The 13437-nt window shown below is 42.9% G+C and overlaps 1 protein-coding gene across 5 annotated transcripts in view; it reads right to left on the bottom strand.

The window, feature by feature from the left end:
* Positions 1–13437, bottom strand: part of CCDC191 (coiled-coil domain containing 191) — a 105067-nt gene that overhangs the window by 7819 nt on the left and 83811 nt on the right. For all 5 annotated transcript variants that reach the window (XM_032630517.1, XM_032630515.1, XM_032630516.1 and 2 more), the window contains 3 exons: positions 9895–10038; positions 5410–5562; positions 4723–4868 (listed from right to left, as the gene is read on the bottom strand). In XM_032630517.1, coding sequence (XP_032486408.1) covers positions 4723–4868; positions 5410–5562; positions 9895–10038 — 443 coding nt within the window. The remainder of the gene's footprint in view (positions 1–4722; positions 4869–5409; positions 5563–9894; positions 10039–13437) is intronic.

The raw sequence follows: 13437 nt of genomic DNA, 5'->3' as shown, positions 1-13437 counted from the left end.
TGTTTGTCCCAGATCGAATGCAAGGCTGTGGTGTGGAGTGGGCGGGGCCGGGGCATTTGCTAGGCTGGGGCTGGGGGTCAGGGCACTGTGGCTGCAGGGACTGAGGTGGCCTGAGATCTGGGCTGCCTCTGTGGCAGCCTTTCTTATAGGACCGGTCTCCCCAGACCCAGCATCGAGCTGTGCTGTGGAGTGGGCGGGGCCGGGTGCTCCTGTGGTGCTGCTGGAGCGAGCTCTGACAGTGGTCGCCGGTGCCCCACCTGGATCACAGCCCAGTCCCCCAGGGCTGTCTCTGAGCAGCTAGGTCAAGCCTTCTCGCTGGGCCTGTCTGCCCCAGATCCTGCACCAAGCTGCAGTGTGGATGGGGGCGGGGAGTGTTTGCTCAGCTGGGGGATGAACCACTGCCTGCTCCTGGGGTGCTGCCCGAGTGCCCGCTGACAGTGGCTGCTGCCACCCCACCTAGATCAAAACCCAGGCCCCCCCGGGGCTGTCTCTGTGTAGCTAGACTGAGTCTTTTCCTATGGCCCGGTTGACCCTGATCTCACACCAGGCTGTGGTGTGGAGTGAACAGAGCAGGGGTGTTCGCCCCGTTTGGGTTAGGGATTCTGGTGAGGCAGCAGCCACCAGTGCAAGGCTCTCTCTGCCCTGGCTGTTGCAAGCCAACTTGCGTGCACTCCTTGTGAGTCGAGTTAGGCTTCTGCAGCTCTTCTATCTGTCCCAGCAGTTCTCCCAGCAGCCAAAGGGGCTTGTCTCCTCCGTTCAGGGTCCCAGGACTGAACACTCAGACTGTGGCTTGGCCTGCTCACTCCCCAGGGTAAGGGTCAGCCCATGTGGACCTTCTCCTTTCAGAGCCCTCCCAGGGACACAGGTCCCAATCTGATGCCTTTTTTCTGCCCCACCCGGTTAAGTGGAGATCTTTCTTGCAGCTTTGGTTGTACAGAGTTCTTCTGCCAGTTTCTAGTTAGTTTTCTGTGACAATTGTTCCACATGTAGATGTTTGTGGGTTTTTTTGCAGTACGCGGGGCCTCTCACTGTTGTGGCCTCTCCCGTTGCGGAGCACAGGCTCCGGACACGCAGGCTCAGCGGCCATGGCTCACGGGCCCAGCCGCTCCGCGGCATGTAGGATCTTCCCGGACCGGGGCACGAACCCGTGTCCCCTGCATCGGCAGGTGGACCCCCAACCACTGCGCCACCAGGGAAGCCCGTAGACGTATTTTTGATGTGCTTGTGGGGAGAGGTGAGCTCCATGTCCTCCTGCTCCACCATCTTGATCCCTCCTAGGCAAAGAAAAGGCATTCCTAGAAGAGGGCATGTCTTGAGTAAAGGCAGAGGCAAGAATAGCTAAGTTTATATTTTCACAAGTAGAGGCATAGATGGGATTTATTCTGGCTTCATGACCTTCTAATGAAGCCCCCCTAGAATGCATTTCAGTCCCCATTAGTTTTATGGCTCATGGTTGGTTGATGCTTCTGATAATGTTGATTTTCTGGTTGGTGGAGGTATTACTGTTCAGTTAAAAAAGCCTTCAAGGAGTGGAGCTGCTTGATTTGCTTTCTTCTTTCATCCATCCAGTCCACCATTTATAGCTTCCTGTACTCAGCTATATGACCCACTCACAGTCCTTGCCCCTATCTATCTCCCACTCTCACGTGCTGTTCACAACTTTCTTCTGGCTACGCTCCCATTTTCTGACTTCTACATTTTAGCTCCTACTGTTCTATCCTGACTGAAATGCTCTGCCCTCTGGGGGAATCTTCCTAGATCGTCTTTGTGCCTGCATTTATCTTCCTTCCTCTGAACTCCTAAAGCACATGGGCACAATCACTGGTTTGGTGCTTATTTATAGTCTCTATCTATCTACCTACCTACCTACCTACCTATGTACATCTATCTACCTACCTATATCTATTCACCTGAGGTCCACCAACTCCTTGACATCTTGTGTGAAGTTGTATGTGATGTGCATATGTGCATTTTCTGGAGAGCACGTCTGCGACTTTCATTACTACCTCACAGGGGTCTATGATTCCAAAGTGGTTAAGAACTACAGTATCAAGGCAATACCAGACATATAAGAAGTACTAGTTTGGCTGAGAAGAACTGGCCAAGTGCATAGCTGAGCTCTAATTGCAGAACTACACAGTAACTGCTGACAATGAGAGACTTAGGTCTGGAGACATCTCTTAGTCCCGCCATGTATATAAAAAATACCAGATTTGTAAAATTATAAATCTATATCCAATTACAAATTATATACACCTAGAAGTGATACAGATACGCAGAATTAAACTTCATGGTCTTACTAGGAATCATCTTTTCAGCGGTACTGCAGTTTCTCACCCACAGCTTTTCTATACAATATTCTTCCATTCAAATAAAATTAAGAACTCTGAATATCAATTTTTAAGTGTTAACGTTCCTTTTAAAAGATCCATTAGTGTCACTCCTGCCATAAGATGCATCTATTTGTGTACCAAATCTCTATCATACACCCATGTACTAGGCTCTGTCATGCTGAGAATACAGTTGTACGCAAGATGTGATGGGGAGAGACGATAAACATGTAAACAGTAAATGACAATTTCAGAGAGTCTTACGTGCTGTGAAGACAATAGGGCAGGTTATTGGATAGATGGGAATGGAGGCAGGTGGCGTGCATCTGAGTGGAAACCTGAATGGTGAGATCTGGGTCACGTGAGAGCTGTGACACAGACGTGAGCATTGTCCGTCTGAGGAACACTGTGGGAGGCTAGTGGGGCTGGACCATGGTGAACAGGGGCAGAGTGGGGAGAGACGAAGTCACAGCCATGCTCTTACATCAAGTGGACTCTGGCTGAGAATTTACTTCTTGTTGAGTGCGTGGATTCACACACTGATTTTCTAACTAACTTCAAACCCTAAATAGGACCACTATCTTACTATTGTATTTTAGTTTACAAATGAGACTGAATTAGAAAAATGGGGAAGAAGACTGACTTAGCAAGAAGAGGATGATTTGGAGCCAGAAAACCTGATTTGGAATCCAGGCTCCACCACTTGTTATTCGGGCAGTTCATCGACCTGAGCATAGCTTCAGTTTCTTTGCTTGAAAATGAGAATCCTGACATCTGCCCCCTCCCCTCTGGCCTATCCTCGTCCATCAGATGAGATGGCATGTGTGAAAGCCCTCTTACTGCCCTGTGTCACATAAGGCAGCTGTCCCAGTGAATCTCGGTCTGTTTTTGGCAGCTGAGAAACAGAAAACAAAGGCGGACAAAAAGGGTGTTTAATAGTAATACATTAACAATGACAATAAACAAAACAATAGCTATTATTTTGGGCCAAGCAGTACATTACCTGAGGTCCTATGTTACCTTGTTTAGTCCTCACAACAACGCTGTAAGACAGGTTCTGAGGTTATTCTCATTTTATAAAAGAGGAATAGGGAGGTTCAAATGCGAGCACTTCTTCAAAGGCAAGTCCTCTGAATACCCTCATTCATTGCCTATTTATTTTAGACAAAATTAGAATCAACTTGCTTATGTTTTTTCTGCCCACAGATTTTAGTACCTGTAAATTAAACAAGGATGAGCAGGTTTTGCTGGAGGTGGGCACCCTACTGGCAACAAGATAGAAACACTTATAAAAAACCAGACACGCACGCACATACACACAAATGAAAACAAAGCAACCAAAAGTGAATTGATATAGTGAGAAAAGGGACACTTCTACACCTTCACAATAGTCCTCACACCTCAGAACCTGGAGGCTTATGCCCACCACATTAACTGGTGCTCCTAAGGAATGACATTAAATCACCAAAAAAGGACAGATCGTTTGTTTACTCTCCAAGGGAAGGGCATAATAAAATTTAGAACATTTTTATCCAAAATGCTTAAAGTTATAAAACAGAGAAAAAGCATACTTATATGGAATACCTTATTCCCCAAAGACACTGAATTAAATGTCATCACTGTATTATAAATATTAATATGACATACAGTATGATTCTACTTATATAAAGTTCCAAGTCTTGAAGGGTGCATACTTAGGAGGTATAAATAAAAGAAGTGCAAGGAAATGTTTATCATAAAGGTCAGGAGAGTAGTGTACCTTCAGGAGGAAAGGGTGGGACCTGTGATTGGGGAGGAGCCCGTGGGGACTTCTAGAGGCCAGCAGTGTCCTACTTCTCAACCTCAGGAGTGGTGATAGGGGTGTCCACTTTATAGTTCATTAAGCTGTATTTATAGGATTTAAGCACTCATCTATATTTGTGTTATATTTCACAATAAATAGTGTTTAAAAAAATTAAAGAAAAAACTATGACAACACAGTACCTCTGTTTAGGTGTGTTTCATGTATTTCAAAATTCACTTTTAAAAAAAAATTTTATTGGAGTATAGTTGCTTTACAACGTGGTGTTAGTTTCTACTGTATAGCAAAGTGAATCAGCTATATGCACAGTTCACTGTATTCTCTTGCTGGTCCTGTGAGGAAGGGAGGGCAGGCATCCTCCTCCCCTTCCTCACTTTAAAGATGGGGACCCTGAAATTCAAGGGGGTTACTCTCTTGTCTTCACCCATGCAGTCAGGGGGCGAGCTGGGACTCCCACCCCTGCCGGGTATCTCCGAGTGCCCAGCTCTCCTAGCCTCCACCTTATCTTTTTAGAACATTCCAGGCATAGAATCTATTGCAGAGCAATTGTGAAACCAGTTGAGTGAATTTTCGTAGAGATGAAAACCTCACCTGTCACTGTGCTCCACCGCAACCTTGTGCTTGTTCTGGGAATCGATCCTGGCCTCCCTGACCACGTTATACCAGGCCCTGAAAATCTTCTTCTGAAGAAAACGTACACACAGTGTTTGTACTTCTTCCTCGAGGTCAGTCAGGTACTGGGGATGAGAACAGGGAAAAAAGTGAGACAAATAACAGCATAGACAAAGAATTCAAGCAAATAAACAGTACAAAAGAGAAAGAATCGAACCAGACACAAAACAAAGGACACTGGAGGCATAAGGAGAAAGGATGATGTGGCAGCCAAGGCCATATCCTCTGTAAGGTATTAAAAGATAATAAATGGAATCAGAGGGATAGAAACAGTTATAAGACTGAGGGCGTATGTTTCTAGTAAAACCACTTGAACAATTATGGGACAAGAAAGAAGAAATTAGTATAAAAACAAAAGCTGATGTGATGACACATTACAGTTTATAGGGATACTCTGTATGTGAAAAGAAACGTGCTTAAGATTTTATACTAACAAAACATTGATTTGACATTTTCAAATTCATTTCAAAGCAGTGAATTGAATTGCCTCTTCTATATTGTTCTTGAAAAAAACATAATGACTCTTGACATCTGGAGTGCACCTAATTTTCTTACATAGGGTTGGGCAGAGACATGTATTTAACACTCCCTTCATTGGGGCCTTACCTGTAGCCAGCTCCGGATGACTCTCCTAAGTAATATTTGGGAATAAAATTGATCAGCTTTGGCCATCTTCCTAGCCAGGCTTTCCTGACTCCACTGGAACCAGGTCAGCAGGCATTTCCTCTGTAGGGCCAAAGAGTGATGTCCTTTGGCCACCTGTACAGTTTTTTAAATGAGAAAAGGAAATTATTCCTTATATGTTAAATCATTTAAGGAAATACACATCACCTTGGCAAGTGATGCTGTAAACCACATACAGGCAGTTACTAGACAGAATAATCTTACGGACATTCACCTATGTCCTAAAAGCTTTGACCACTGACTGTATTACTGTATTACATGGGGACTTCAGATTCACATCATGCATAGCCTTTCAATGCTGACTCCCTGAAACCACAATGACTGGCTGGTCATTCAGGAAATGGAACAAACAACCTCCAAAACCATTTTGTCGCTCGCACTGAGCTTGAAAGTGCATGGGTGGCAACATTCTTGGTTCCTTCTCCTGGAGCTTGGGCAGCAACTGCATAACAAACCTCTCTTTATTATGTGCTTAACCACTGTCTAATTGAGGAAATGCCAATACTTTCGATTAGTTTTGTAGAAGGAGCTGTCACTAGCACTGAAATTTAGACATTATCAATAAACCACAAACCATTTGGTAGAAAAATAACATGATGAATAATTTAATATCTTAGCAACTTAAAGGGCTCAGAGTATCATTCTACCAAAATAAACATACAACTCAGACTTTATAGATTTTTTAAAAAGTAACATTCTCTTAAGAGGCAGAGGGAAAAGCCCTTCTCTCTTAGTCCTCCCCATTAGACCTTTTTCTGAGTCTTGTCTTGCTACTGAGCCCTGTGAATGTGACTGATCTGAGTCCCTTGGCAGTCACACACACTGGCCAAAATGACCATCACAGGAGGCCTCTGTGACACCTGGGAGCCAAAAGGCAAGGGGAGCCAGAAACACACAACCTCCTACCCTCTCTGCTCTCCATCTTCTAGGAAAACACAGAGAACCAGGGAGAAAAAGAAAGATAATCAGAAGATCCCTTAAAAATTCTGAAAACTGTTATTGGAACAAATGAAATATAGCACATGTGAGTTTAGGGGAAAATGATAAATAACTCTTCTGAAAAAAACCCAAAAACGTTATAAAGAAGCCAGGAACTGTTTAACTGGACCCTTTTTCTTTCCTAATTTTTTCTATCCCTGCCTGGATGTCAGCTCTGCTGGATGAAGAAGATACTGCTTCCTCTTACTGTCCTCCAGAACTTTTACTTTTACTCCTTTCTGTTTTTTTTCTAACTTTCTTACTACTTCTTTTTTTTTTTAAACTTTCAGCTGGTGGTTGGTATCTACATATACCTCTGATTCCTACATAGCACAAAAAACATGCCTGAACTGGGCAGGATTTTTGGAGGAAGGGGTTGCTGAGCTCCATTCTAGCTTTGTAACCAATGTGCTGTGTGACCTTAAGCAAGTCAGTTTTCCTAAGACTCAGTTCCCTTATTTACAAATTGAAAGAGAAGGAGAGGATTACTAATATTCTAAAATTCTATTATCTTGTGTGGTAGGATGAATAGTGGCCCTCAGCGATAGCCACAAACTAATCCCTGGAACCTGTAAATGTTACCTTACATGGTAAAAGGGATTTTGTTACCTTACATGGTAAAAGGGATTTTGCAGATGTGATTAAGTGAAGGATCTTAAAATGGGGAGATGATCCTGGATTATATGGGAGAGCCCTAAATGTAATCACAAGAGTTCTTGTAAGAGGGAGGCAGGAGGATCAGCATCAATATGAGATGTGACATGAATGTAAGAGATTAGAGTGAATTGAGGAAGGGGCTATGGGCAATGGAATGCAGGCAGCCATTAGAAGCTGGAAAAGGAAACATTTTCTCTCTTGGGAAACTCCAGAAGGCAGTTGTCTTGCTGACACTTTGACTTTAGCCCAGCAAGTCTGATTTTGGACTTCTGACCTCCAGAAATTTAAGATAATAAATTTGTGCTTTAAGCCACTATGTTTGTGGTAATTTGTTATAACAGCATAGGAAACTAACACACTTGTTACAAACTAAAGAGGTGATTCTCAAAATGTGGTGCTCACACTACTTGGATCAGAATCTCCTGGGCTACTTTTTTTTTCCTTTAATATTATAGTTTTTTATTCTACTGGTTTTTTTTTTTTTTAATTTTTTTTTTTTTGGCCACGCCATGTGGCCGGTGGGATCCTAGTTCCCCAACCAGGGGTCGAACCTACACCCCCTGCATTGAAAGCAGAGTCTTAACCACTGGACCACCAGGGAAGTCCCTGGGCTACTTTTTAAAAATGCAGATTCCCTGACACACCGCCCCCAGCCCCCTGGCCAACAACCCAGACCTACTGAGAACACCTGGAGGTGGGAACAGGAACTTGCATTTTTATAAGCTCTCCAGATGGTTTTATGAATAGGAAAATTTGGAAATGCTGGATTCAGATCTGTGTTCTCCTGTTTTTATTTTAATTAGGTTTTTCTATATTTAAGGCCTATAACTGTCATTTTGAACTCAAATTCCTGTTTCTTTTTATATTCTTTTTTTTTTTTTTTTTTTTTTTTTGCGGTATGCGGGCCTCTCACTGTTGTGGCCTTCCCGTTGCTGAGCACAGGCTCCGGACACGCAGGCTCAGTGGCCATGGCTCATGGGCCCAGCCGCTCCGTGGTATGTGGGATCTTCCCAGACCGGGGCACGAACCCGTGTCCCCTGCATCGGCAGGCGGACTCTCAACCACTGCACCCCAGGGAAGCCCTCTTTTTATATTCTTATAAGTAAATTTTAAAAAATTTAATTTGATTATTCACCCATAGATTATTTTGTTTCTAAATTTTATACCTTTCTTGATTTTACTCGGTCAAAAACAGGGACCAAAAAAGAAGAGCTGATAAGAATTTAAGAGTGAGTTTTTCTACTTCCTGTCTGCTTTTTCTTTGTGTATTAATAATTAAAAACAAAGAAACAGACAAAAGCCAGAGAGAATAATACAAAACTAGGAGTGCTCAATTGGATAACAAATTATCTGATATGACTAATGTTTGTTGTAGTATATTGCAAGAAGCAAACTTCCATTCAGATTTCATTTCCAGACTCATTCACTCAGAAAACTAAGTCTCAGCCCTCCCATATCATTACCAGGAAAATAGCAATGCTTGGGGCACAGATGGGTCAAGGCCTCCAAGAGGAGGGATCCTCACGCCCTCAGGCCTGACCACCACAAATTGGCCTCCTTAGCTGGTTTGAGATACTCAGTGTTTCCAGAACCACCGGTTAGGAGGCAGAGGACAAAAAAATCAGAGACAGAAAAACAGTGGCGAGGGCATTTAGGGAAGATAAAAGGAAGAAAAGAAAGTGTGAAAATAGGAAGAGAAGGAAGAGAATGAAGGGTGAATAGATTGGCTGGGGGAGGAAAAAGAGTAGCCTAAGTCACGTTCACAAAGGTACAACCTGCAGCATTACTGAATGTAGTGGGATTCTTATGATACCACAGCATTATTGTTCATCTTTAATCCTGGTTTTCATAACCAAGAAGATTAGCCTTACTTTTCAGTATTAACTTGGCCAAATATGTAAATAAAAGTGGTCATAACTGGTAGGCATTACTGACCTTCTTATGAAATAGAATTCTAAAGATAACATTTTATCTATGTTGAGCTTTTGATCATTTAGTTAAATGCCCTGTTCTGTGCACTGGATAAATCTGAATTTCAGTGGTATTTGATTTCGTTTATCCCTGTGTGGTAGAGTGGATGACTATTCCGGATAATAGGATCAGACACCCACACACTTGCATGTGATTTCATCCTGTCTCCCACTGGAGTAAATGGAGCCTCTTTCTCCTCTCAGTGACCTTGAGTTTGGCCTTATGACTTGCTGTGGACATGATACAAACCAAGGTTTCATATGAGTTTACATAATTGGGTTTGGCCTTTGTATCTCAGACATTTGCCAGGTGAAAGCTTGCCCTGAAAAACAGCTGGAGCCAGAAAGAGGCTGTGGAGAGATCTGAATTTGATCTAAACTGGCCCACAAACATATGAGTGGGAAATAAATACCTGAGTTGTAAGCCACGATATTTCAGGGCTGTTTGTTAGGCAGCTTTATTGCAGCAGAAATCTGATTAGTATACCTTACAGTAATTATTTTTCCTTTATTACATAGCTATACACTGCTAAAATTGAGAGAGGCCTCTATTCATCCTACCTTGGAGGTTCTCTAATAAAAAATGTACTCTAGTTTTTTCCAACCTATTCAGTTACAGAAGTCTTTCTCTACCTTGGAAGACCAAATTCAAACTTTTATCTAAAACAAGTAAATATCCACACTCAATTCATTTATCTCTCTGCCTTTTAAATCTCCAAACGACCTCCAAAGCCTTATTGGGTGTTTATCCTATTTTAAAGTCCACTTGCTGATTTGGGGGGATAAGAGTGTGACACTGTACCTGGAGGTTCTGCTTGCTTTGCATTCTCAGTCTCTTCCAAGGCTCCAGACCTTTTTTTCTTAGCAATACGCTTTCATAATGTTCCTTGGCTATTGCTTCCAGCTGCTGGTTCCTCTTAATTCTCTTCTGCTTCTCTAGTTCTTTCTGGAAAAAATAAATAGGTAAAAATGCCAAGGAGGAACCAAAATAGTGACATAGGAAGTTCCTGAACTTCCCTCCTCCCTTGGATGCACTGAATGTATAGCTACACATGGAGCACTTCCCTCTGAAAGAAATCCAGAAACTAGCTGTGTGACTTTTCCACATCAAGCGAATGAGAAAATACCTACATTGATATATCAAAAATATTGACAGGAAAGGCTGAGACACAGGCTTGCCATAAACGCCACCCCTGGCTCAGTGCCCTGTAATAGGGAGGGAACTCCCAACTCCCAGCTTCTTCCTAAGGAGTGAAGGATTTGGATTGCACATCTAGCACCCCAACTTTAAAGACAACCATTCAAGCAAGGGATGGGCCCCCAAAACACCAACAAGGCTTGTGTCCACGAGACACACAAGACTATAGCAAACAATGAAACAGGTCTTATTGGATGAGAGTACTCACCGTGGCTATGCTCCTATACTCACTCCTGTGCTCTCAGGACTCAGTCCTGAGAAAGCAGGCAAAAAGCCCATTTCCCAGTCTTTCCCTGAAAGAGATTTGACTTCATACTTTATGAACTGCCTGAGGGTCCAGGTTCTAATTTAGCACGCATCTAGGAGCTGGCTGACATCCTCTCCAGAGCAGGAGGGAGCCTTTGGGTACTTCCTCTGCCTTCTCCCTCTGGCTCACTCCAAAGGTAAAACCAGATTGCTAGCATCTGTCTGAAAGGAGCTTGTACACACATTTTGCATGCTAACTTTTGTGACTGCCACCTGAGTGGGATGGGCTCCTGGACTGCCTGGCTCTGACAGCCAGTGGAACTTACATTCACAAGTCCCATAGGACTACGGCAAACAAGCAGGCTTTAAACAGGCACAGGAGAAACCCCCCCCCGCCCTCCCCCCATCACCCTGGCCACCCAGCCCCACGGTTATACACCTGGGCTCAGTGAAAGGGAGCAGGAAAAACACACATCTCCTAGTTTCTCCCTGGAAGGGGCTTAACTACGTATTTTCACAGCTGCTGCCTGAGGGTACAGCTTCTAATAATCAGTGTGTATCAAGGTGCTGACCGAGATCCTCTTTTGACAACTGTCTTTTGACCAGGAACCAGAATTTGCTGGAAGAAGCACAGGGCTGCTTCTGAGATCCAGGCCCCTATAGGGAAGGCTGCTGCCTCTAAACCAGCTCCTTCCCAATCCCGGCTCCTGGAGAGAGAGCCACTTCTGCGCCCAGAGGATTTTTCTGCTTGCTTTCCCCAAGTGTCTCCCCTGTCCAGCCCCCTTGCCTCCAGCCTGAGGGTCTTCCCTTAGCCTGACCCTGAAGCCTGCCTCATTTACAGCCCTGCAGGCTGGCTTAAGAGGGTTCTGGGAGCTGGAAAGAGGTTCAGATGAGACTGCTGCATGGATTAGTGAAGCGCCGCACAGAAAGCACCTGCCCCAGAGTCAGCCCCCAGGACACAGGATGAACCAGCAGAGAGGGATTCCCTGGCTCAGGCTCTGCATCTCCAACCCCAAGCGATAGGTCTTGGCACACGCTCAAATACGGGGAGCTACTAAGGACAAAGGCAGTGACAAAGGTTTGAGAGACAACCAGGAGCCTGGGCCAGGCTGATGAGATTCATCTTCTGCATGTGAGCACTCTGTCAAGACTAGCAGAGGTGACTGTTTTATCTAATGCATAGAAACCAACCCAGAGAGTCAAGAAAAATGAAGAAACAGAGAAATATGTTCCAACCTAAAGAGCAAGATAAACCTCCAGAAACCAGTCTTAATGAAATGGAGATAAGTGATTTACCCAATAGAGTTTTCAAAATAATGGTCATAAAGATGCTCACTGACGTCAGGAGGGCAATGCATGAAAAAAGTGAGAATTTCAACAGAGATAGAAAATATACAGAAGTACCAAACATAAATCATACAGCTGAAGAATACAATAACTGAACTGAAAAATTCAACAGAGGGTTTCAACAGTAGACCAGATCAAGCAGAAAAAAAGATCAGTCAACTTATAGACAGAGCAGTGGAATTCAACTGGAGGAACAAAAAGAAAAAATAATGAGAAAAAGTGAAGATAGCCTAAGGAACTAATGGGACACCATCAAAGGGAGAATAAACATAGGAGTCCCAGAAAGAGAGAAGAGAAAGGGGCAGAAAACTTATTCAAAGAAATACTGGACAGTTCAACTTCACATGGTCAGGCAGCTGGAAAGATGCTTAGCATCTGTAATCCCTTGGGCTTCAATGATACAGTCTTTTCCCAGTGCCAGTTCTAAATCTGCTCCATCCTGTAGTACTTTATCTGTGACTGTTTTTAACCACAAAATTCTGCTGATTAAAGAGGCAAATCCATATAAACTTGGCCTTTTAAACAATGCCTTCATTCTGTCGTAACCAGTCCCTCTTCCTTAACAACACTTTTCTTACTTAGTAAACAACTTAGCAAAAGAGTTTTCCCAATTTGCTCTTTTATAAAATTTTATAGATCTTTCAAAGGGAAAAGTACTTTATCTCCATCTTTGTCTCATATTTCTCTACCTCTACACCTATGACAATATACAGAAACACTGGTATACCCTATTCTATAAAGCCAATTACTTCTTATTTTGCTCTAGTCTCATTATAACCACGTTTTTTAGGTTTTGACCACTCCCTTTCCAGAATCTTGCATCATGAAACATGTGCACAGGGAACATTCCCCAGCACAGATCACATGCTAGGCCACAGAATAAGTCTCAATAAATTTAAGATTGAAATCATGTCAAGCATTTTTTTTCTGACCACAATGGTATGAATCTAGAAATAAAAAAAAGAAATACTGGCTGAAAATTTCCCTAACTTGGAGAAAGAAACAGAAATCCAGGTCCAGGAAGCCCCAAAATTACCAAATAAGATGAATCTAAAGAGACACACACCAAGACACTTTATAATTAAATTGTCAAAAATTAAAGACAAAGAATCCTAAAAACAGCAAGAGAAAAGCAACTTGTTAGGTATAAGTGCACTCCTTATACACTGATAGTATAAGACTATCAGTGGATTTTTTGGGCAGAAATCTTGTAGGCCAGAGAAGTGAGATGTTATATTCAAATGCTGAAAGACAAAACCCTACCAATTAAGTATACTCTACCCAGAAAAAATGTTCTTCAGAATTGAAGGAGAGATAAAGAGTTTTCCAGACAAACAAAAGCTGAAACGGTTCATCACCACTAGACCAGCCTTACCAGAAATGTTAAAGGCCTTCTTCAAGTTGAAATGAAGAACACTAATGAGTAATATGAAAACATATGAAAGTATAAACTCACTGATAAAGGTAAATATATAGTTAAATTCAGAATACTCTTAATATTATAATGGTGATGAGTGAATCACTTAAAACTCTAGTATAGGTTAAAAGACAAAA

This window comes from Phocoena sinus, chromosome 4 (assembly GCF_008692025.1).
Source record: "Phocoena sinus isolate mPhoSin1 chromosome 4, mPhoSin1.pri, whole genome shotgun sequence".
NCBI classification, from domain to species: domain Eukaryota; kingdom Metazoa; phylum Chordata; class Mammalia; order Artiodactyla; family Phocoenidae; genus Phocoena; species Phocoena sinus.
Note: the sequence above shows the minus strand (reverse complement) of the source record. Positions and strands in the feature narration are given on the sequence as shown.